The 23,886-nt window shown below is 42.1% G+C and overlaps 1 protein-coding gene across 9 annotated transcripts in view; it reads left to right on the top strand.

Moving 5' to 3' along the window:
• Positions 1–23,886, top strand: part of EYA4 (EYA transcriptional coactivator and phosphatase 4) — a 579,250-nt gene that overhangs the window by 542,917 nt on the left and 12,447 nt on the right. For all 9 annotated transcript variants that reach the window (XM_075339874.1, XM_075339873.1, XM_075339870.1 and 6 more), the window contains 3 exons: positions 5,392–5,450; positions 15,638–15,798; positions 16,598–16,712. In XM_075339874.1, the coding sequence (XP_075195989.1) occupies positions 5,392–5,450; positions 15,638–15,798; positions 16,598–16,712 (335 nt within the window). The remainder of the gene's footprint in view (positions 1–5,391; positions 5,451–15,637; positions 15,799–16,597; positions 16,713–23,886) is intronic.

The following is a 23,886-nucleotide window of genomic DNA, read 5'->3' as shown; positions in this document are numbered from 1 at the left end:
TAAATCTCCCAGACTAAGTCAGTAAGTCACAATGGATAGTAATGCAAAATCACTCTTTATTGGTCCGTATTAAGAAAAAAAAAATTTTTCATAAGCATATATGTTTTTGTCCAAAACAAGTTACAAATGACGTTTCGGCCTGAGCCTTCGTCAGATTGGACTTATCTGCATGTAATCATGAAAAATGACAATAATCAGTATCACATAAGAGTGAGAGAACAATAACATAAACTCGAACAATGTAGAGGTACAATTGGGATGCAGCAAAAAAATTGCAACACAGCAAGAAATGAAACACATGATACAAATGTCATAATACAGTACAAGGACAATATAGTAATGACAAATATGGGGTCAGAGTAGGCTTAGACAGCTCTGGTACGAAAGAGATGTCAATCATAAAGTAACATGTGCAGTAGGTGTAGAGCTACACTATGCATGGTAGAGCTAATGGGTAGACCGACCATAAAAAAAGAACGGAGAAGAAGTGGAAAAAAAGTGGAGAAAAAGTGGAGAAGAAGTGGAGAAAAAGTGGAGAAAAAGTGGAGAAAAAGTGGAGAAAAAATGGAGAAAAAGTGGAGAAAAAGTGGAGAAAAAAATGGAGAAAAAAATGTAGAAAAAGTGGAGAAAAAGTGGAGAAAAAGTGGAGAAAAAGTGGAGAAAAAGTAGAGAAAAAGTAGAGAAAAAGTGGAGAAAAAATGGAGAAAAAGTGGAGAAAAAGTGGAGAAAAAGTGGAGAAGAAGTGGAGAAAATGTGGAGAAAAAGTGGAGAAAAAGTGGAGAAGAAGTGGAGAAGAAGTGGAGAAAAAGTGGAAAAAAGTGGAGAAAAAGTGGAGAAAAAGTGGAGAAAAAATTTAGAAAAAGTGGAGAAAAAGTGGAGAAAAAATGGATAAGAAGTGGAGAAGAAGTGGAGAAAAAATGGAGAAAAAGTGGAGAAAAAGTGGAGAAAAAATTTAGAAAAGGTGGAGAAAAAGTGGAGAAGAAGTGGAGAAGAAGTGGAGAAAATGTGGAGAAAAAGTGGAGAAAAAGTGGAGAAAAAGTGGAGAAAAAGTGGAGAAAAAATGGAGAAGAAGTGGAGAAGAAGCGGAGAAGAAGCGGAGAAGAAGCGGAGAAAAAGCGGAGAAAAAGCGGAGAAAAAGTGGAGAAAAAATTGAGAAAAGGTGGAGAAAAGGTGGAGAAAAAGTGGAGAAAAAGTGGAGAAAAAGTGGAGAAAAAATGTAGAAAAAGTGGAGAAGAAGCGGAAAAGAAGCGGAGAAGAAGCGGAGAAGAAGCGGAGAAGAAGCGGAGAAAAAGTGGAGAAAAAGTGGAGAAAAAGTGGAAAAAAATGTAGAAGTGGAGAAAAAGTGGAGAAAAAGTGGAGAAAAATGTAGAAAAAATGTAGAAAAAGTGGAGAAGAAGTGGAGAAGAAGTGGAGAAGAAGTGGAGAAAAAGTGTTTGTTCATGCCAAATGGGAGATAAATAATTTTTTACCAGCGCTGTCATTTACTGTAACGTGATCATCGGTGTACCGTGTATACCTGTGATCACGTGAGCGGGGACCGGTAAAACCGTCCTGAATCATGATCTCCAGGGTCTCAGCTAGCCCTGAAACCCAAGAGATTTTCTGACGCTGGGGGGCGTTATTCACTTATTTCTGCCTGCTGTTTATAAACGGCAGATCAGAATAAGGCTACATTAACACGACCGATCCATTTTTGCGGTCTGCAAAAAAACAGTCCGTTTTTTTTCACGGGTGCATCCGTGTGGCATCCGTTTCCGTTCCGTAGACGGTCCGTATGTCATCTGTTTGTCATCCGTGTGCCTTCCGTTTTTTTTGTGTACTGCAAAAAAACCGAAGGAGGGTAAATGCATAAATTTACCCAGGATCCATAGCTTCATCCTACATGAGGCAGTCACATGTTCACTCCAGTGCCATTTTGTACTGCTTTTCACAGCGTAGAGCGCTCTGGTGATTTTCTTGTGCTTGTACACTTCATATCAGTCTTTTCTATCATTATAATGGCAGAAAGACACATAATGTCCCACTCTCCTGCATTTTGTAATTTTGCACCCTTTGGTGCCTTTCATGTGGCACTAAGGGGTGCTTAGCTTTGTATTTAGCCAAAAAAATGAAAAAAAAAAAATGACGTAGTGTTCCCCCTAGTTTTGTAGCCAGCTGGGGTAAAGCAGACCACAGCTGGCAACCTCACCTTGGCTGGTAATCCAAAACTGAGGGCACCCCACGCTGTTATTTTAAATTAAATAGATAATTAAAAAAAAAAACACGTAGGGGTCCCCCCAAAATTGGATCACCAGCCAAGGTAAAGCAGACAGCTGGGGTCTGATATTCTTAGACTAGGGAGGTCCATGGTTATTGGACTCTCCCCAGCCTAAAAATAGCAGGCCGCAGCCGCCCCAGAAGTGGCGCATCCATTAGATGCGCCAATCCTGGTGCTTCGCTCCAGCTCATCCCACGCCCTGGTGCGGTGGCAAACGGGGTAATATATGGGGTTAATACCAGATGTGTAATGTCACCTGGCATCAAGCCCTGGGGTTGGTGAGGTCAGGCGTCTATCAGATACCCGAAATCACCAACCCAGTCAGTAATAAAAAAAATAGACGACAAACACATTTTTATTTGAAAAAACACTCCCCAAAACATTCCCTCATTAACCAATTTATTAGAAAGAAAAACAAATCCAGGTCTGGTGTAATCCAAGGGGTTGCCATGACGATCCACACTGTCCCAGTCAATGAAGAGCAGGATGTTCCCCATTGGCTGGGAGAGCAATGCAGTGACCTGAGCTAACATCAATGGGTCAGCCCAGGTCACTGCAGGGGATGACAAGTGCTGCTGTCATCGAGGTACATTACCTGCGCTGATCTCCAGCACTGCTGACAGCACCTGTCACTGAGTTCAATGACCGCCGCCTTCACAGCCAAGTATCGCGAGAGGCCCGTGACGTCACCGTTAGTCAGTCTCGGGTCAGAAGCGAGAGAAGGTGATGTGACAAGCGGCGGCCATGGAGGACAGTGACAGCGCTGAGGTCGGGATGGCGGGACTTCATCACCGCAGGTAAGCCGAGCGGGACCATGTGTGCAGAGTGTGTGTGCAGAGTGTGTGTGCAGAGTGTGTGTGCAGAGTGTGTGTGTGTGTGTGTGTGTACATGCCGCGGGCCGGAGGGGGCGGAGCGAGCTATGCGGGGAAGTGTGGGCTTCCTGCACGTAACTAGGATAAACATCGGGTTACTAACCAAAGCGCTTTGCTTGGATACCCGATGTTTATCTTGGTTACCAGCTTCTGGCAGGCTGCCAGCGATGGCTCCTGCACACTGTAGCTGTAAAAAGCCCTGCTTTTTCCTGCTAGAACCGTTCTCGAACGTATCTAGAACTATCGAGCTTTTAGCAAAAAGCTCGAGTTCTAGTTCGATCTAGAACAGCTCCCAAAATCACTCGAACCGCGAACTGGAGAACCGCGAACCGCGCTCAACTCTACTCATGACCATAGTAAGACCAGGGCCAGCATGACACAGTAGTCCATCTGTAATAAATATAAACAGGTACTCATATGGTTAATAAGGAAAATATCAATATGGGGGACTAAGTTAACAAATCATAGGATTAGTAACTGATCCATATAACTCAGTCCATACAGGGATGGAGAGACCAAGCTCCAATTCCCCAATATAGTACCCAGTGCACAATATGCAAGTAAGCAAAAAATGGATACCGTTCAAAAAATGCACTCAACCTCTGTACTCTAACCTATGGAGCCTCGTTGAGAGAATGAGGCTCCATAGGTCACTCCCAGTTAGAGCTAGACCCAGAAATTCTCATGCATGGTAACTTCAATAAGTTACTGACGTCACAGCGTCTGAGAAATTTTGGGTCTGGTGCTGACCAGGAGTGACCTTTTGAAGTCACTACAGTGAATGCATGATCCAAAACTTCTCAAGCGTGGTGGTTTCAGTTACTGACGTCAACGCTCTTGATAAATTCTGGGTCTAGTGCTGACCCAGCAGCTCTGATGAGTGTTGTAGGTACCCAGCATCTATGAAAAGCTGTATTTTACTGCTACTAATCAGTTGCCAGAGTTGAGCCGGGATCGTGAATAATGTTGCAGCTTCATGGGAACATTTTTCTAATAAATTGGTGAACGAGGGAAAGTGTGTGGGAGTTTTAATTCAAATAATCTATTTTTTCCTGTGGTTTTTTTTTTTTAAATTTACTTTATATTTACTGGGCTTGATGCCAGCTGACATTACACAGCTGACATCAACCATGATTACCCTGATTGTTATCGTACCAGGGCAATTTGGAAGAGTTGGGCAAAGAGACAGAATTTTTGGGTTGCTGTTTGCTGCTATTAAGCTGGAAGGGCCCAATAATCATAGACCTTCCCTGCCTGATAATACCAGCCCACAGCTGTCTGCTTTACCTTGGCTAGTTATCAAAAAAAGCGGGAATCCAGGTCATTTTTTTTAAAACAAATATTATATATTTTTTTTATAAATAAATATTAAATAAATGGCCTGGGGTCCCCTCTATTTTGATAACCAGCACAGGTAAAGCAGACAGGTCTGCTTTTCCTTGGCTGGTTATAAAAAATGGGGGGAACCCCACCCTTTTTTTAATATATTTAATTATTTACTTTACAGCAGCAACCTGGGTGTCACAGCTGCATCCAGGTATCTTCCCCATAGATTTTTCCAGCTTCCCCTGCCTTCTAGCTGGGTTTGCTGTAAAAATGCTTGAGTTACCCATAGACTTCCATTATACTTGCTACTCGAATCAAATGGGTCTGAACGTCTAAGCCACTCAATTTGAGTAACAAACACTCCAGCACTTTAGTGCTTGATAATCACTTGTCTGTTATAGAAGCATATTACTATTTTGCTGGTGGGCTTTTATACCACTTGAGACCCTTTGCAGCTACACAGGTTGCACAAATGGTATTAAATAATGGGTATTATCTGCCTGTAATTTTCAGTGTTGAGGACAGCATTAATCCTGCTCAAAGGCAACCCCAGACTTGCAAGAGACCTTTACCATGCTTCATTGTTGTACTCTGCTCCCAAATATTTAAAATGTGGAGTCATCAGTCCAGACCAACTGCTGCCATTCTTCTGCATCCAGGTTCTCATGTTGTCATGCATACTTGGCCATGATTTATTTTTGAAGGTTGTTTTTTGGCCCCAAATCCTCCATAAAGTGTACTTCTGGCCAGACTTCTCTGAACAGTAGTTTGAGTGCAAAGGGTGGTCACATAAATAGTTGTTTTGATTCATATTTGTCTTTTGTTTTATGAACATAAATAAAAAACTATTGTTGAACCTCTCTATCTATTTATTTATCTGTAGTGTTGTGGTAGTGCCATAATGCTTTCCATTCATTTTCTCCACTTTCTGATTAGGAATGTGATCAGGTCCATGTTGATGACGTCTCTTCAGATGATAATGGCCAAGACTTAAGGTATCATTGTATTGTTATTACCTATGATAATCTTGTAAAAGTGCACTGATTAATGTCACAGATTATTTACTATATATTGGATACTAAAGGGACATGAGATTTCAGCTTTCAAAGCAGGCGTTTGCATGAAAATTATGGGAAATTATGGTGTAGCGCCCCTGAGTCACTCAGGGCAATACTAGGTACTGCATCCCCACAAGGATGCAGGGCCTACCCTCTGGGACCTGGAACACCAGTGTTAGTAACACCTGCACACATCAAAATCCTAGTTCCCACACCACACCAGGGGCATTCACTAGTCATACACTGGGGGATGACCACCTAGAGGGCGGAGCCAGACCAGAGGACTAGACAGCCTGGTGGGAGTGGACAATTTAGTCTGAGAATGTAGTAAAGGAAGCAGACGTGCCTCGAGCTGGGTCTGTGTAACGTTGACCCGGGGGCATAGGAGTAGGTTGCCAGAATAGGGGCAAACAAGTACCTCTGGAGTGAAGTTTCCAGGGACGGTACGAGGGAGCAGCACTGGAACCAAGCACGCACGGGGCACAGGGCCCTAGGTCAGGCGACAGTTTCACATGGCCTGGCAAATTCCTGCACAGAGGAGGGGCCTGCATGGACTTCACTGACCTACATATCCAAGAGCAAACTACAGTGAGAGTGCTGGGGAATGAGCAACTGAGTCATTAAACTGGCACTCGAGGGACCTGAATCAGCTGTCCAAAGGTTAAAGTGAATAGAGACTGTTCATTAAAACCCCGGTGTGGTCTCCTTCATTATAAAGTGCAAAAGCTCCCATCTTACAAAGCCCCTGGCTCAGCCCTGCCTGCGGAGGGCCTACCACCATAGCTGCCATCACTATCAGCCCAGGGGTAATTCCACTAAGCAGTGGCGGTTCCATCTTATTAACCGCAACCCGCAAGTGGTGTAACATAAATGACTTTCATCTCCCATGTATATAACCCCTTTTCAAAAAGGCCCCAGGGCATGGAGCCGGGCAACGGCCATCAAAGTGACATCCCTAAATAGTGAACTGCCCGGGACCGAGTACCCCATTCCCTGGGTGACACATCGGTGCTTGCCTTTGTCATCTGTAGAAAGTTTTCATATAAGGGTGTAATGCATTCACTTGTAAGGTTGTAATGGCAATCACTTTGTGGCTTTTGCTGCATGTTACTTCACTTGCTTTGCAGAAATTTACATGCAATTTTGCTGTAGTGAATGAACGATTCAAGTCTCTGATTCCCCTTGGCCCTCCCAAGTGAAAACCTTAGGGACTTGAGCTGTGAAAATGTTTGTGTGATCATAGGTTCCTAACCTTCTAGAGAAATAGTTTTAACTGTTTACTTTTCTTTTTTTACTATGCTAATAATAAACATGTGCCAGGACAGTTATTTGCTATAAAGTAATATATTTGCTATAAAGTTTTCCACACTTTGTTTATAATAAAATAATAAAATATAACAATCCTATTTTATCAGATCTTCACACTATCTTCTCAGAGTTCTTTTCATTCAAGGGTTTGTCCATCTTCTCTTCATTTTTACATATGTGTTGGGTGTGGAGATACAAGGGTGAGTGAGTGGTCTCGTCTGCTGGCTTGCCTGTCTTCAGAAAGACTGCATGGACCAGTGCTCAACCCATTGAACATTTGCACTCCTTCCCGTGGACAAAACACTACTCAGACAACCAGCGTCGGACTGGCTATTGGAGGAATCTCCAGTAATGCGAGGCCTGGATTCAGGTACCTGCATTGCACTTCGGAGTTCTCCCCTGAGCTCCAGACTGCAGCCTAGACTGAACCGTGAGCACCGAGTGATTGATTCCCCGGCGATTGCGATTGAGTTCATGACAGCTGCAGACAGGCTAGGGTGATCTCCGGTGCTCTCACCTGTACTCCGGAGATCAGCCCGGCATGTCCGCAGCTGTCATGAACTGAACAGCAATCACCAGGGAATCAATCACTCGGTGCTCGTGGCTCAGTCCTGCAAACTCTGAGATCAGTCCAGGCTGCAGGTGAGAGCTCCGGACTGCAACGCAGGTAACTGAATCCAGGCCTGGCATTACTGGAGATTCCTCCGGTAGCCAGTCCGATGCTGCAGACAACACAAGGGAAGTGAATCGTGAACCACACATTGAAAAGACTTTATTGGTTGACCAACATGCAAAAACATATAGTACATTCCCAGCAAGAACACAAGATAGTACAAGTAACAGTCTCATCCTTCCACTTGCCCACCAGGGAATAAAGTCTTCATGACATTTTACAGGGCCAACTATCCCAATCCAGTAACACCCTGCTTTTGGCGGGAATTCACTGACAAGAGATGGTGGCAAGCTTGGAAAGATGACCGAGCACAGCGAAATGTGTAGCCAGGCTATTGAGTAGTTGCAACCTGAGTTCTCCAAGAAAATTTGTGGGCTCAGTGTTGAGCAGTGAAGCAGTTCTGGGATTCTTCAGTTGGAGCCATGGATCCCAAGCTGAAATCCTGTAGAATATCCGAAGTGGAGCAGTTCTGTATTTTTACAGCTGGAACTGGAGTTCCTCAGCTAAGTGCATATAGGATCCTTCTCAAGTTCAGTAGGTTTATGTAGCGTCTAACCCTGGTGACAGAAGTAAGGCCCTTTTATACCATTTTGTTCTCTTACAGAATACGTGGAGATAACTGTCCTCTCATTGGTCACAAATTCAATTTGACTGCATAATTTTTCTCTGAACTATATAGTCCGAACGGCTGAGGGAATAAATATCTACAGACAATAGTGCTTCCATTAATCTGGGAAGACACAATGGTTATATTGATTTAACAAACAATAGGACCCATACATCTGGTCTTTTTAAGAATAGTTCACCCCCCCCACATAATTGGCCAAACGCTGAGTTGTCACATTGGGGACATGATTTTGAGTCATTTCCTAATATCTAAGTATTATGGGTTGTTCTCCAACACTGGTTTACACAGTTTTCAGCAAAGATTGCACAGCTCTACAGTTCTCAAAATGCCTGATAATGGATGCGCTTATGAGTAAACCAGAGATGTCCATCAACCTTCTCCAATTGCACAAAATACTTTCCTGTATGCAGTTTGTCTTTTTTTTTCAGAGGAGGCTGATGGACAGTTCTGATCAGATGACCTTCCATTGACAGACATTTTGAGAACAGCAGCATGCAGGATATAATAATTATATATTGGTAAATTATACAATTAACCCCTTCACAAGTTGACGCACATGTGCAGAGCATGTGGTGTTCCTGCCTTTGATGCTGGCTCACATGCCAAGCCTATATCTTTCCTGCACATGACTGCTTTATATTCCATCATATGGCTTTAACACCCGAAGCCAGAGCTCCACTCCTCCCATAGCTGTTAGCCTGTTAAGTGCTGCTCTCAATTTCTGACAGCAGCATTTAACATGCGCTGAAAAGGTGGTACATCATTCCACATGGATATTGTTGTGCCCACAATGTGATTGCGGGGAGCTAATATGTTGTCATGACAGTCCGTGGTGGCTTTCATAGGAGATTGTGATTTCTGCTATACATACAATGGGCAAATTAAGTATTTAATACACTACCAAATTTGCAAGTTTTCCAACCTACAATGAATTGAGAAGTCTATAATGTTTACATTTTATGATTTTTAAATAATTAATTTTCATTTTATTGCATGAAATAAGTATTTGATACAATAGAAAAACAGAACTTAATGTTTGGTACAGAAACCTTTATTTGCAAATACAGAGGTCAGACAGTTCCTCTAGTTCTTGACTAAGTTTGCACACACTGCAGCAGGGATATTGACTCACTCTTCCATAAAGATTTTCTCCAGATCTTTCAGGTTTTGGGGCTGCCACTGGGCAACATTGGAGTTTCTATCATGTTCAGGTCTGGAGACTGGCTAGGCCACTCCATGAGCCTGAAATGTTTCTTATGGACTCACTTCTTGGTTGCCCTGGTTGGGTGTTTTGGGTCATTGTCATGCTGGGAGACCCAGCCATGCCCCTGCTTCAATGCTGTTACTGAGGGATGGACGTTGTTAGACAAAATCTTGCAATAAATGACCCCATCCATTTTCCTTTTACTACTGTGCACGCAAGCTGTCCCTTTTGCAGAAAAGTACCACAAAAGTATGATGCTTCATGGTTGGGATGATGTTCTTGGGGTTGTAGTCATCCGTCTTCTTCCTTCAAAAACAGTGAGTGGAGTTGATACCAAAAAGTATTATTTTGGTTTCATCTGACCACATGACCTTCCCTAATGCCTTCTCTGGATCATCAAGATAGTCATTGGTGAACTTCAAACAGACCTAGACATGCACTGGCATTAGCAGGGGGCCTTGCGTACCCTGCAGGATTTTAATCTATGACAGTGTAATATGTTAAGAACAGTAATCTTTAAAACGGTGGTCCCAGATCTCTTCAGGTTATTGACCAGGTCCTGCCATGTAGTTCTGGGCTTATTCCTGACCTTTCTCAGAATTATCCTTTTCCCACGAGACGAGCTTTTGCATGAAGCCCTAGACCGAGTAAGATTAACAGTTGTCTTATTTCTTCCATTTTCTAATAATTGTTGTTCCAACAGTTGTTGCCTTCTCACTTAGCTTATTGCTTGCTTATTGTCTTGTAGCCTTTCCCAGCCTTGTGCAGGTCTACAATTTTGTCCCTGGTGTCCTTAGACAGCAATTTAGTCTTGTTTATGATGGAGAGGTTGGAGTGTGAGTGATTGAGTGTGTGGACAGGTGTCTTTTATACAGGTAACGAGTTCAAACAGGTTCAATTAATACAGGTAATGAGTGCAGATTGGAGGGCTGCTTAACCCCTTCAGCCCCCAGGCACTTTCCATTTTTGGGCTTTTGTTTTTTGCTCCTCTTCTTCCGAGAGGTGTAACTTTTTTATTTTTCCATCAATCTTGCCATATGAGGGCTTGTTTTTTGCGGGACGAGTTGTACTTTTAAATGAAACCATAAGTTTTACCATATAGTGTACTGGAAAACGGCAAAAAATTCCAAGTGCGGAAAAATTGCAAAAAAAGGGTGATCGTACAATAGTTTTTGGGATATTTTATTCACTGTGTTCACTATATGGTAAAACTGAGGTATCTATGTGATGCCTTAGGTCAGTGCAAGTTTGTAAACACCAAACATGTATAGGGTTACTTGTATCTAAGGGGTTAAAAAAATTCACAAGCTTGTCCAAAAAAAGTGGCGCACGTTTTGCGCCATTTTCCAAAACCTGTAGCGTTCTCATTTTTCAAGATCTGAGGCTCATTGATGGCTTATTTTTTGCGTCTCGACCTGACGTTTTTAACGGTACCGTTTTTGCGTAGATGCTACGTTTTGATCGCCTGTTATTGTATTTTGCGCAAAATTTGCGGCGACCAAAAAATGTAATTTTGGCGTTTGGAATTTTTTTTACCGCTACGCCGTTTACTGATCAGATTCATTGATTTTATATTTTGATAGATCGGGCATTTCTGAACACGGCGATACTAAATATGTGTATATTTTTTATTTTTTTTAACCCTTTAATTTTCAATTGGGTGAAAGGGGGGTGATTTGAACTTTTAGGTTTTTTTTATTTTTTTTTAATTTTCTAAAACTTTTTTTTTTTACTTTTTTTTTTAATTTTACTAGTCCCCCTAGGGGGCTATAGCGATCAGCAATCCGATCGCTCTGCACTATCTGCAGATCTCAGCTACAGGGCTGAGAACTGCAGATTTGCTGCTTTACTTTCAATGCCGGCTGTATTCCGGCATTGAGAGGAAGTGAGTCATGTTAGCTACAGGCGTCATTACATGACCCTGTGCTACCATGGCAACCATCGAAAGTCACGTGATCATGTTACGTGACTTCCGGTGGGAGCGGGGTAAGTGACTGTCATGGCGGCGCCCATATACATATCGCTGCCAGATTTTGGCAGCGAAATGTAAGGGGTTAATGGCCGCGGGTGGAAGCGATTCCACCCGCGGCTAGCAGGCACACATGTCAGCTGTTGATAACAGCTGATATGTGCGCGGATCGCCGCCACCTGCCGGCGGCAGGGGGCGGGGCTTACCGGCACACGATCCATGACGTACCCAGTACGTCATGGGTCGTTAAGGGGTTAAAGAAAAAATAACAAGTCTGTGAGAGCCAGACTTCTTGTTGCTTAGTAAGTGATCAAATACTTATTTCATGCAATAAAATGCAAATTAATTATTTAAAAATAGTACTACATGATTTTCTGGATTTTTTTTTATTCTTTCTGTCACAGTTGAAGTGTACCTATGATACAAATTACAGACCTCTCCATTCTTTGTAGGTGGGAAAACTTACAAAATTGTCAGTGTATCAATTACTTATTTTTCCCTGTAGCAGTGCTGATGCACTGCTATGTATAGCACCAGCAATCGCAGCTTCAAGTCCTCTAAGGTGACTAATACAGTTAAAAAGTGAAAAAACAAAAGTTTTTAAAATTATGAAAAAAATAAAACACAAAAATTCAAATTACCCCCCTTTTGCCACATTTAAAGAAACAAAATACGTATTTGATATTCCTGTGTTCATAAGTCTGATCTACCAAAATATAAATTAAATTAATTTGATAGGTAAATAGTGTACTGTGAAAAAAAAAATCTATCCAAAATTTCATTTTTTTGGCTGCCACAATATTGCAATTAGAGGTAATCAAAACCTCAAATCTACCCCAAAATGGTATCAGTAAAAATGACTGCTCAGGACGTAAAACAAAATAAGCCCTCACACAGCCCTTACTGTGAAAAATAAAAATGTTATGGCTCTCGTAAAATGGCGACACAAGGAATTTTTACTTACTTTTTTTTTTTTTTTTACAAATTTAGGATTTTTTTTTCACCACTTAAAAATAAAAAAAATATATTCATATTGGGTATCTGTGCACTCTAAATTCTCTTATTTCTTTCTTAAAGAAAACAGGAATAAAAAAATAAACAATTGTAGAAATATACTTTTTTGCAATTTAAATGTACTTTCTTTTTCAATTTCTTGCCCATTTTCTAGTACACTATGTGGTTGAATGAATGGTGTCATTCAAAAGCACAACTTGTCACACAACAAACAAGCCCTCATATGGTATATTGACTGAAAAATAAAAAAGTTATGGCTGTTGGAAAAAGAGGAGGAAAAAAAGTAAAGCGCAAAAAACGAAAATTTCTCTTTCATAATGGTATTAAATGTCCCCAATACATTTGAAAAATCACAATTAACTAGTCAACTTCTCTAGCTATGCCTGAAACTTCAGTTAACTCATTAACTCTCAAGGTTTTCACAAACCTATTTTCCATGTTTAGAGATTAGCGCATCAGGTAGAATTTGAATTTGCTCTTTCACATGGATTTTCCCAGGCAATTTGATTCCTGGAGAAGTTACTCTCCACAAATTTAATTTTTTCTTTCCACTCTTCATTATCACCTGCCAGTCCTTGACACATCATCAGATTGCTACCACTATTCAGTTTGAATTCCCAGGGCTTCTTATGCTGGTCATGTACCGCCCCTGCAGCAATCAGACTGCTCGGATCCAGGGTTGCTGTGGCTCGAGGGTCTCTGGACCCGGGGGCTTGCGGCCATTCGAAAATAAAAGGGGACTATTTACATGGGATTTGTGCTTGTGACGCCACCCGTGGTTCGTGGTAAGGGAGTACTGTCACTGCCGATGGGAGTGTCCGGGGGAGATGGAGTGGGGGCAGCCAGATGATGTCCCCTCCATGGGTAGGGAGGCCCTGAGACTGAGGATGGTGGAAGGTGTAGGGAAGCATGGTGCAGGCCAGGCAGGCAGACTCAGTGGAGAGCAGCGTACTCACTCAGGCCATATGGACGTTGGTGCGACCATTAAGCAGCCTCTGACACAGGAGTAAACTAAGTCTCTGGGTGCCGCTGCCACTCGGGGGAGCTCATCCGGGAATCCGTCCCCGTTGATATTGCTGATGGTTCTGGACCTGCCTCCATGCACTGTGTTTAGACGTTTCTGAGTGACCCCTTGGCCTAAAGCTGTCAGGGTCCCTCTCCCTATAGTTAAATAGAGGAGCTGTGGTCTCAATGGCTGACACTTGGGATTTCAGTGGGCCGCATAAGCTGGAAAGCCCTATCCCACTCGTTGTGTTGGTGCCGTCGATCTCTGAGCTCTTGGGGAAAGTTCATAAAGAGCTTATCTTTCACAGGTTAATTATCAGGTTGCGTGAAGCTACTCCCTGATCTAGGGTCCATTACCCTGCCGTACTCGGTACCAATCCAGTTACTAGATTTTCCGGTGCCGACCGTTCTCCAAAACTAAGTCTGGGCACCCTTCTCCATTACCCTGCGACCGGGTCACCGTCTGCAACCTAGCCAATGTCTCCCAGGGAGCTACAACTCCCTCCAGCTCCTCACTTTCTGAAGGCTACTACTCAACTGACTATGTCCCTACCACCAGTCTGCCTGACCCCTAGGCGTGTGACCCTTTTCCAGTTAATCCACCCACTAGTGTGTCTGACAGGGTGTGGTGTGAGGTGTGGCTAGGATTTGAATGCTGATGGAAACAATACCAATTGTTAGGATCCCAGAACCAAGGAGGGTGAGTTCTGCACCATAAGGAAAAGGAGTGCAGTTCCCTGTGAAACCCTGATAAGATCAGGGGCATCACAGTCACAAACATGCAGGTCTTATGAAGCACGAGAAGGTTCTACACAAATGTGCATCAAAAGTTATTGGGTCATGACACATGCACAGAATCCTCCTGGATCTAATCAAGCCTGGAAGTCTCGTCCCAGCCTGAGAGGCCTGGGGAATTCAATGCAAGTCGAAGCAATCTGAAGATGTGATGAGGACTCTAGGGGTGACTGTGAGGACTGGAGGGACATTTTACATTTTGATGGCTTCTATAGATCAGAAAAATGTGTTCCAACTACTGCTTTTTTGCAGAATCTGCATGTAAGTGAAATACAATAGATCCTTATTTTTGCAACTGCAGATTTTTGTAAAATTCCAGTTGAATTCAATACCAATCAAATTTATTTGCTCATGTCTAGTCATGTTCTAATCTTACGTCTTTGTCTATTCCAAGTTTTTGATGCTTCTTTACTGAAACATAAAAAATGACCGTGTTCTATCTTTTTCTCTAATTTCTATTTTTACACGCTTACTTTTAGGGCCTTTCTTATGTTTTTATTTTATTGAAGACGGCCACTTGTCACTCTGCTGCTTTTCAAACTGTACATTACAACCTCTTAAAGGGAACGTGTCATGTGGAAAAATGCTGTTAACTTGAAGATATAGCATTAATTTGCAGGTTAATAGTATTATAACTAGGGATGATTAAATACCTCAAATATTCGGCTTCGCGAATATTTGCCGAATACGTTGCCGCCATTCGACTATTCGCAAATATTCGATGCGCAATGTAAGTCTATGGGAAACCCAAATAATAACTATTCGGAACTATTCGGGCTTCCCATAGACTTACATTGCGCATATAATATTCGCATAGCGGCAACCTATTCGTCGGATATTCGCGAAGCTGAATATTTGAGGTATTCGATCATCCCTAATTAAACCCTTCCCAGTGCCTGCACATTATATAGATGAAATGAACATTAATCCTCCTTGCAGCATTCTGGTTTTTGAGTCAAGGGGGCAGCGGCATTGTGGGTTCATTCATTGCTCTGTCCATGGAGAGCAGCAGCTGTAGCCATGCCCCTCGCACTGACTGACAGCCGCTCTGCATTAGAGGAAGCTGTCAGTCAGTGTAGGGGCACAGTTACAGCTTCTTTCCTCCATACATAAAGCAGTCATTAAACACGGGATGGCACTGCCCTCCGTGACTGAAACTGGAATGCTGCCGGGAGGATTAAAGTTAATTTCCTCCCAGCAGCAAAGTTTAACATGCAGGCACTGGGCAGGTTTAGAATGCTATTAACCATCATTTTAACCCTATATCTGCAGGATAATAGCATTTTTCCAAATGACGGGTTCCCTTTAACCGCCACTTAATACAGGCATTTAAAAAGTAGCCGATATCATTCTGCTAGTTTCTATCGCTCATTCCTTTTAGACGATAACATCATATAAGTATTAAAAACTACTGCTGCATTCTGTTAAATCACTATAATAAATTATTAATACCTCTGTAGTGCTCGAACTCCTTGCTAAATGTTACTTTTAACTTTTTACATATTTTAAATTACCTTTTCATTTCCAGTTCTTACAGTTTTGCCACTGATGGCTTCCGGGCAGCAGCAAGTAGTACAACGCTCTGCTTGCCAACTGGCGTGAGAGGTGGCGTGGATTGGATGAGAAAATTGGCTTTCCGATACAGACGAGTAAAAGAGCTGTACAATACTTACAAGAACAATGTAGGAGGTAGTTTCCATTTTACTATTAGGATACCAACAAAGCTGTTTTTATCAGCAAGTATTTATGTGGAAGCTTATATATTACTGTTACTTAGTAATTTATAATATTTCACCTCTTAGACAATTTAACAACTCTACTACTATAGACATACATTGCCATATTTGCTAACGTCTGTAATGCAAAATTCCATAAATTTAAGCCCTGTCCTAAGGAAATTTTCCCAAAATGCCCAATTTTGGGCGTGGACCAATCTAGGATTGTCCATGCAAAATTGTGACTTTTAACAGTTTAGATACTGAAAATATTGTTGTAGCAGGGAATATGTCAGTTCCAGGAAAATCTGGGTACATTCTGGGTCTTGAAGGACATTTTGGCCTGTGTCAATCTGGGTAAAGAATGATGTTATATGATCTCACAATGTTAAAATGTGTCGAGGTTAGAGCTACAGTGTTGAAGGTAAATTCTAGACCTATACATTATTATATATTTTATAAAAAAAAGACACATAGGCTCTCTATTATTGATCAGATCCTACTAAGAACAAAACTCCTAAAATAATGAAATGAATATTGCATTGAGAGTTTTCCTCTTGATCATACAACTGATGGCCTTGACTGCAGGTTTCCATTGCACAAAGGTATCATTCAGTCATGGACTTTTACATCTAATAAATCAGTAACCTTCCTATAACGAGAGGCTTTATATCATTTTGTAAAAAATTGGGGACTATTTAATGGAAGAAAACATTTCACATTTCCATGAAAGCAATATTTAATCTATGATTTCCTGCCTGTTTGTGCTGAAGGACTTTTTGGCCCAGCTAAGAGAGAAGCCTGGCTTCAATTGCGAGCAGATCTTGAAGTCCTGACAGACTCCTGGCTCTCAAATGCACTTAAATCACTATCACTCATTAGCACAAGGTAAGTCGAAATGTATGCTTATATTTCATCACTAAATGCACAGTTACAATGTCACTTTAGACTTGTTTTTGTAATTCATTTCTTTGCCAAACTAATTTAAAGCAGATACAAATGTGGTGAAAGTATACAATAGTAGGCAGTGTTTCCACTCCGCTGCTGCGCATAATCTTTGTGTCCAAATGTGGCCTGAGAAGGTGTCACCGGTGGACCTTAACAGCTATTCCACACTGTACACTGCTCACTTCATACACACAATGACTACAATATTTAGAAGAACTGACTGAGGGAGTTTGTTCCTGGTCAGGTTCATACACTTCTCTACATTAAAAATGCAACTTCAAGCAGGAAAAATCATGGGATTATGAAAATCACAGAATCGATAGACATAGTAATAATATGTTGAGAAAATGAAACAAAATTTTCAAAACATCTCAATTCAATATCAAGCATAAATGTCACATGCAGAAATACATATACTAACATTCCTTGACTTGCTATTAAGAATTTTTTCTCAACAGATTTTCTGAGGGATGTACTGCCACGTTGATTACAAATAATCAATATCTACTGCTGGCAGCACCCTTTACAATTGCCGACCAATGTTTTCCAGAGATGATGTAAGACATTGTAATGGGTTTAGACCATATAGACTGTTCACAGTAGCATGCACAACATGTGACTTGGCATTGTCATGTTGAAATATACCTTATGGGACAATTCAAAGAAATGACCATACCACTGTTTCTACAACCTCTTCAATGTAGTGCTGAGTTATTAGTGTATCTGGAATAATGACTACAGGGGCCATTTTACTATACAAAATGCCAATTTACACCCTAAACCCTCAAGTAGGACCATTGTTATGTTCCCTCATGAAGGCCTCCTTATCATGTTGCATATGTGGTTTTCAGGCAAATCTCTTCAACTCCAATTGGAGTTCCCAATGAACTCTGAACCTGTGAAGTCACTGTCGTGACACCCGCGGTAACACGGGGTGTCATCAGGAGGTCATTCAAATTCATTAGATACTTTAATGATCTCCTGGACGTCACTGCACACACACTGCTTACTCGTTATTCACCTGTCTCCAGCGATGCTGTCCTCGGTGATGCTGTTGCTACCAGGTCTGCAGTGCAGTGAATATGCATGAGCATAATGAGTGGACCTGGAAGCAGAAGACAGCACCGAAGAAAGCAGCGCTGGAAACAGGTGAGCGTAGAATATCATTTTAATTCAAAGACGCATGTTTTCTCCGATACGTCTCACACTGATGTCACATGTATGCAAACACGGATGTCACACGTATGACCCACATAACACCATACCGATGAGTGTGGCTTGTACCTGTTTAAACACGGACATCTGAAAGGGGTCTTAAACTATATGACTTGGGTCAAATGTCTTGGCTATCTTTCCACAAGCTTCTCACAATAGTTGGTAGGAATTTGGGCCAATTCCTCCTGACAAAGGCTAAGCCGTGTTTGTAGGTCAACTTGCTCGCACCTGCCCTTTCAGCTTTGCCCATAAATTTCCAACAGGATTTAGATCAGGGCTTTATGAAGGCCACTCCAAAACATTGACTTAAGCCACTTTGTAACCAGTTTGGCAGTATGCTTCGGGTCATTGTTCATTTTGGAAGACCCATTTCCGCCCAAGCTTTAAGTTCTTGGCTGATGTCTTGAGATGTTCCTTCAGTGTTGCTACATAATCTTCTTCCTCATTGTTCTGTACATGTAAGTTTCTGTGTGATATCATAGCAATAATACTCAATACTAAATAAATCAAAATATTTTGAAAATGTTTCTTTTTTTCATCATTTGAAAATCATTAATATATCTATTGATTCTACGATTTTCATAATTCCACAACTATTCCTTCTTGTTGTTGCAATTTTAGTGCTGAAAAATGAAGTTGTGCATAATTAGTTTAGATATTTAACAACACAGAATTATACTGCTCAGAAATATGGGTGTAATAATAATTTAGATCTTGGAAGTATTATAGTATAGTTCCAGATTTATATATTTTTATTTATTTCATAGCTAATTAGGGATATTGAAGGGAGGTCATTCAGTACGTACAATATGTAAATAATAAAGATCAGCAAATTAATTAAATGCAAATTAAATTCATTTAGAATTTTATGAAATTCGCAGGTGCCATCAAATTCAACAATTTGAGAATCCATTTACCCAAATCTCCCAGAAAATGCCTGTTACCATATTTCACAATATACAAAATTATATCAGTCACAGACAAGTGATTTAGGATAGTGAGAGCATGTCAGAGCTCTCAGCTCATCACTAAAGACAGGAAGTGAAAACCCCAAAACACATACATATAAAGAAATATTCTAGGCATATATTCTATATGTTGTACAATTGCAGCAATAAAGATCAGCGTGCAGGTGTATGATCTTGTTCCTGACATCCTTAGGGTGCATGCCCACGATCACTATTTGCAGCGGTTTGGACGTAGCATGCTTCAGCTGCATCCAAACTGCTGTGTTCTACAGGACAAGCATAGTGAACGGGATTTCTATAAATCCCGTGCCCACTATGCTTGTTTTTTCCGCAACAAACACGGACCTGCGGAGCGGCTTTCCAGACCGCAGCATGTCAATTGTTTGCTGCAGAATTGCCTGCGTCCTCTGTAGGGAGGAGACACGTGGCCCCCCTGGTTAGGACTCACTGCGTTTTGAACGCAGCGAGTCCTGATTGTGGGCACATACCCTTAGAAGGCTCTTTGGTCTTGCCCATGTTGTAGAGGTTAGAGTCTGACTGATTAATTGAGTCTGTGGACTGGAGTCTTTTATACAGGTGACAATTTAAGACAGCTGGCTTTAATAAAAGTAATGAGTTGATTAGGAGAGTCTAACTGGTCTGTATGAGCCAGAACTCTTAATGGTTGGTAGGGGATCAAATACTTATTTCTCTCTGCAAAATGCAAATAAATTTATATAATTAATACAATGTGATTTTCTGGATTTTGTTTTGGATATTCTATCTCTCACTGTCTAAAGTAACGTACCCTTAAAATTATAGAGTGTTCATGTATTTGTCAGTGGGTAAACTTACAAACAAAATCCATGGCTTTACCCCAGTCCATTTTTGAACTTATCTCCTCTTAAAAGCTTAAAAGATTTGTCTGTGAGGTCCAATCCCTCATAAACCCAGGTTTATTGTTATAGTTCTATACGTTTCAGAGTTAGCGTGTTCCTTCTTCAGGATCCAACAATAGCAATGTACAAGGATTATGTAATCCTTCAATATTAGGCATTGGTCTCTATATTTATTAATTCCTGTAGAACTCTGGGTTGCTTGCTCTCAGGACCTGGTAAAGTTTTTCAGGCAGAACAATATTTTATGCTGAGTTAAGCAAGTCACATTTAGGAAATTTGACCACAGTGAATTTTGGGCGGTGGGTATTTTACGCTGTATCAAAAACACAAAAATTAATCACAGAAAAGAAATTTACTCCTAAAATACATAGTTTATTAAAGTACAAAGTTAAAAGATAAACATATGAAAAAAAACCTCCAAGTAACAAAAAAAGGAAGACAACGTCCACTATCCATAAGGCCCCCTTCACACATCCGTGATACACGTGCGTGTTTGGTCCGTTTCCGTATATACCGGAGACACGGCCAAACGTGCACCAATGTTAATCTATGATTGTGGTCACACGTCCGTTATTTCATTATGTCCGTGTGTGCGTGTCCGTGATCCGTATGTGTTTGCGTTTTGCACGGATGCATGTCCGTTATCTGCACGGAGCACGCACACGTGGACACAATGAAAGTCTATGGGTATGTGCACACACGTTAGTAAACACGTATGCATCTACCTATAGTCCGTGTCCGTTTGGTGTTTTTATTTCTAGTGATGTCGGCTATTCTTTCTATTTCTGTGTATGTCGGTCAATCTCCCTGAGTCCGTCGGTCAGTCTCTCTGTCTCTCTGTCGGTCTCTCTGTCTGTCTGTCCCTCTCTCACAGTCTGTCGGTCAGTTTCCCCCCCTCTCTCATACTCACCGTTCCCCGATCTCCGGCGCAGCGCTGCACGGCATTCACACGGCTGCGGCGGCTTTTACTATTTTGAAAAAGCCGGCCGCTCATTAAACAATCTCCTATTCCCTGCTTTCCCCGCCCACCGGCGCCTATGATTGGTTGCACTGAGACACGCCCCCACGCTGAGTGACAGGTGTCACACTGCACCCAATCACAGCAGCCGGTGGGCGTGTCTATACTGTGCAGTAAAATAAATAAATAAATAATTAAAAAAAAACGGCGTGCGGTCCCCCCCAATTTTAATGCCAGCCAGATAAAGCCATACGGCTGAAGGCTGGTATTCTCAGGATGGGGAGCTCCACGTTATGGGGAGCCCCCCACCCTAACAATATCAGTCAGCAGCCGCCCAGAATTGCCGCATACATTATATGCGACAGTTCTGGGGCTGTACCCGGCTCTTCCCGATTTGCCCTGGTGCTTTGGCAAATCGGGGTAATAAGGAGTTATTGGCAGCCCATAGCTGCCAATAAGTCCTAGATTAATCATGTCAGGCGTCTATGAGACACCCTCCATGATTAATCTGTAAATTACAGTAAATAAACACACACACACCAGAAAAAATCCTTTATTAGAAATAAAAACACACGCATATACCCTGGTTCACCACTTTAATCAGCCCCGAAAAAGCCCTCCATGTCCGGCGAACTCCAGGATGGTCCAGCGTCGCATCCAGCGCTGCTGCATGGAGGTGACAGGAGCTGCAGCAGACACCGCCGCTCCGGTCACCTCCACGCAGCTAATGAAGACAGCCGTGTGATCAGCTGAGCTGTCACTGAGGTTACCCGCTGTCACTGGATCCAGTGACAGCGGGTAACCTCAGTGACAACTCAGCTGATCGCGCAGCTGTCTTCAGTTGCTGTGTGGAGGTGACCGGAGCGGCGGTGTCTTCTGCAGCTCCTGTCACCTCCATGCAGCAGCGCTGGATGCGACGCTGGACCATCCTGGAGTACGCCCCGGACATGGAGGGCTTTTTCGGGGCTGATTAAAGTGGTGAACCAGGGTATATGTGTGTGTTTTTATTTCTAATAAAGGATTTTTTCGGGTGTGTGTGTGTTTATTTACTGTAATTTACAGATTAATCATGGAGGGTGTCTCATAGACGCCTGACATGATTAATCTAGGACTTATTGGCAGCTATGGGCTGCCAATAACTCCTTATTACCCCGATTTGCCAAAGCACCAGGGCAAATCGGGAAGAGCCGGGTACAGTCCCAGAACTGTCGCATATAATGTATGCGGCAATTCTGGGCGGCTGCTGACTGATATTGTTAGGGTGGGGGGCTCCCCATAACGTGGAGCTCCCCATCCTGAGAATACCAGCCTTCAGCCGTATGGCTTTATCTGGCTGGCATTAAAATTGGGGGGGACCGCATGCCGTTTTTTTTTAATTATTTATTTATTTATTTTACTGCACAGTATAGACACGCCCACCGGCTGCTGTGATTGGGTGCAGTGTGACACCTGTCACTCAGCGTGGGGGCGTGTTTCACTGCAACCAATCATAGGCACCGGTGGGCGGGGAAAGCAGGGAATAGGAGATTGTTTAATGAGCGGCCGGCTTTTTCAAAATAGTAAAAGCCGCCGCAGCCGTGTGAATGCCGTGCAGCGCTGCGCCGGAGATCGAGGAACGGTGAGTATGAGAGAGGGGGGGAAACTTCAGTCACTCGGGGGATTAGCGGTCACCGGTGAATCTTTCACAGGTGACCGCTAATCAGTACTCGACACAGACAGAGCCGCGGTATGAGGATGAAGTCGGGTGAAGTTCACCCGAGTTCATTCTCATCGCGCAACTCTGTCTGCTGTCAGCCGACATTTATAAACGACATTGTGCATCACACACACGGACATTCCACACGGACATTCCACGTACACATACACGTTAATTCCACACGCACACACGGACGTTCTGCACACAAACACGGCTAGCATACGCAATTCACACAGGTGCCACACGGACCATAAAAACGGACACAAAAACGGGACACGGACCCGAAAAACGGCCCGTAACACACGTGCGTGTTTTTCACGGACGTGTGAAGGGGGCCTAAAGGATAGTTCTCGCTCTCTATTTCTTTGGGATGTATAATTCAGATATTGGACTCAATTGGATTGATGACTATATATCATAGCCGGAACTGACCGACTGACAGACCTAGGACAACAGTGCCCATGTCCTATTATTGTAATATAAACTTGTTTGAATGGCTTTGAGGGTGAATATCTGGTGGTGGAAACTTGTGTTTACCTTGGATATTAAGACATAAGCATAAGTTAACCAGTATTGTGATATAATTATCCTTATCCAGATATATCACCTACTGGTTCACTTCCAACCAGCTGGTTTCTTCACCTTACCCCTCTCTTTTATGGATAGTGGGCATTCTCTTCCTTTTTTTGTTACTTGGAGGGTTTTTTCATTTGTTTATCTTTTAACTTTGTACTTTAATATACTATGTATATTAGGAGTAAATTTCTTTTCTGGGATTAATATTTCTGTTTGGTTTCTCCAACTTACCGGTTCCTGTGAATATACTGTATCAAAAACACAGTATCTTACAGTTCCAGCAAAGTAGATTGGATTTATATAAATCTCGTGCCCACTGTGCTTTCACTTTACTCAGAGTAAACCGACCCGTCGTGCATGTTTAAAATCCACAACATATCAATTTCTCTTGAGGGTATACTGCGTTTTATGTGTGAATTTCCCCAATAGACTTGCCTTAAATCTGAAAAATCTGCAGGTAAAAAACACACATGCATTTCCACTGTAGAAACACATCAAAATGTATATAATCTGCACACATGTGTGTCAATAAAGTTTTGTTAAAGAAAAAACCCAAAAAGTATCGAAAACAAAGCAGAATTGTTTAAAACATGACACACCAACAACACAAAAAACGCAGCGTCAAAAATGCAAAAAAAAACATGTAGAAGGACACAAAAAAAACCTCATAGCGGTAGATAGGCTCATAGACTGCTTAGCGACGCAGGCACAGGAATGTTTTTTGTTTACATTTTCCCCTGATTTATTAAGGCTTCATAAACCATGACAAAAAAAAACCAAACTACAAAAGAAAGACTGGCAAAATTTGCAGGTGCAAACAATT

The sequence above is a fragment of the Anomaloglossus baeobatrachus genome, chromosome 3 (assembly GCF_048569485.1).
Source record: "Anomaloglossus baeobatrachus isolate aAnoBae1 chromosome 3, aAnoBae1.hap1, whole genome shotgun sequence".
Classification (NCBI taxonomy): domain Eukaryota; kingdom Metazoa; phylum Chordata; class Amphibia; order Anura; family Aromobatidae; genus Anomaloglossus; species Anomaloglossus baeobatrachus.
Note: the sequence above shows the minus strand (reverse complement) of the source record. Positions and strands in the feature narration are given on the sequence as shown.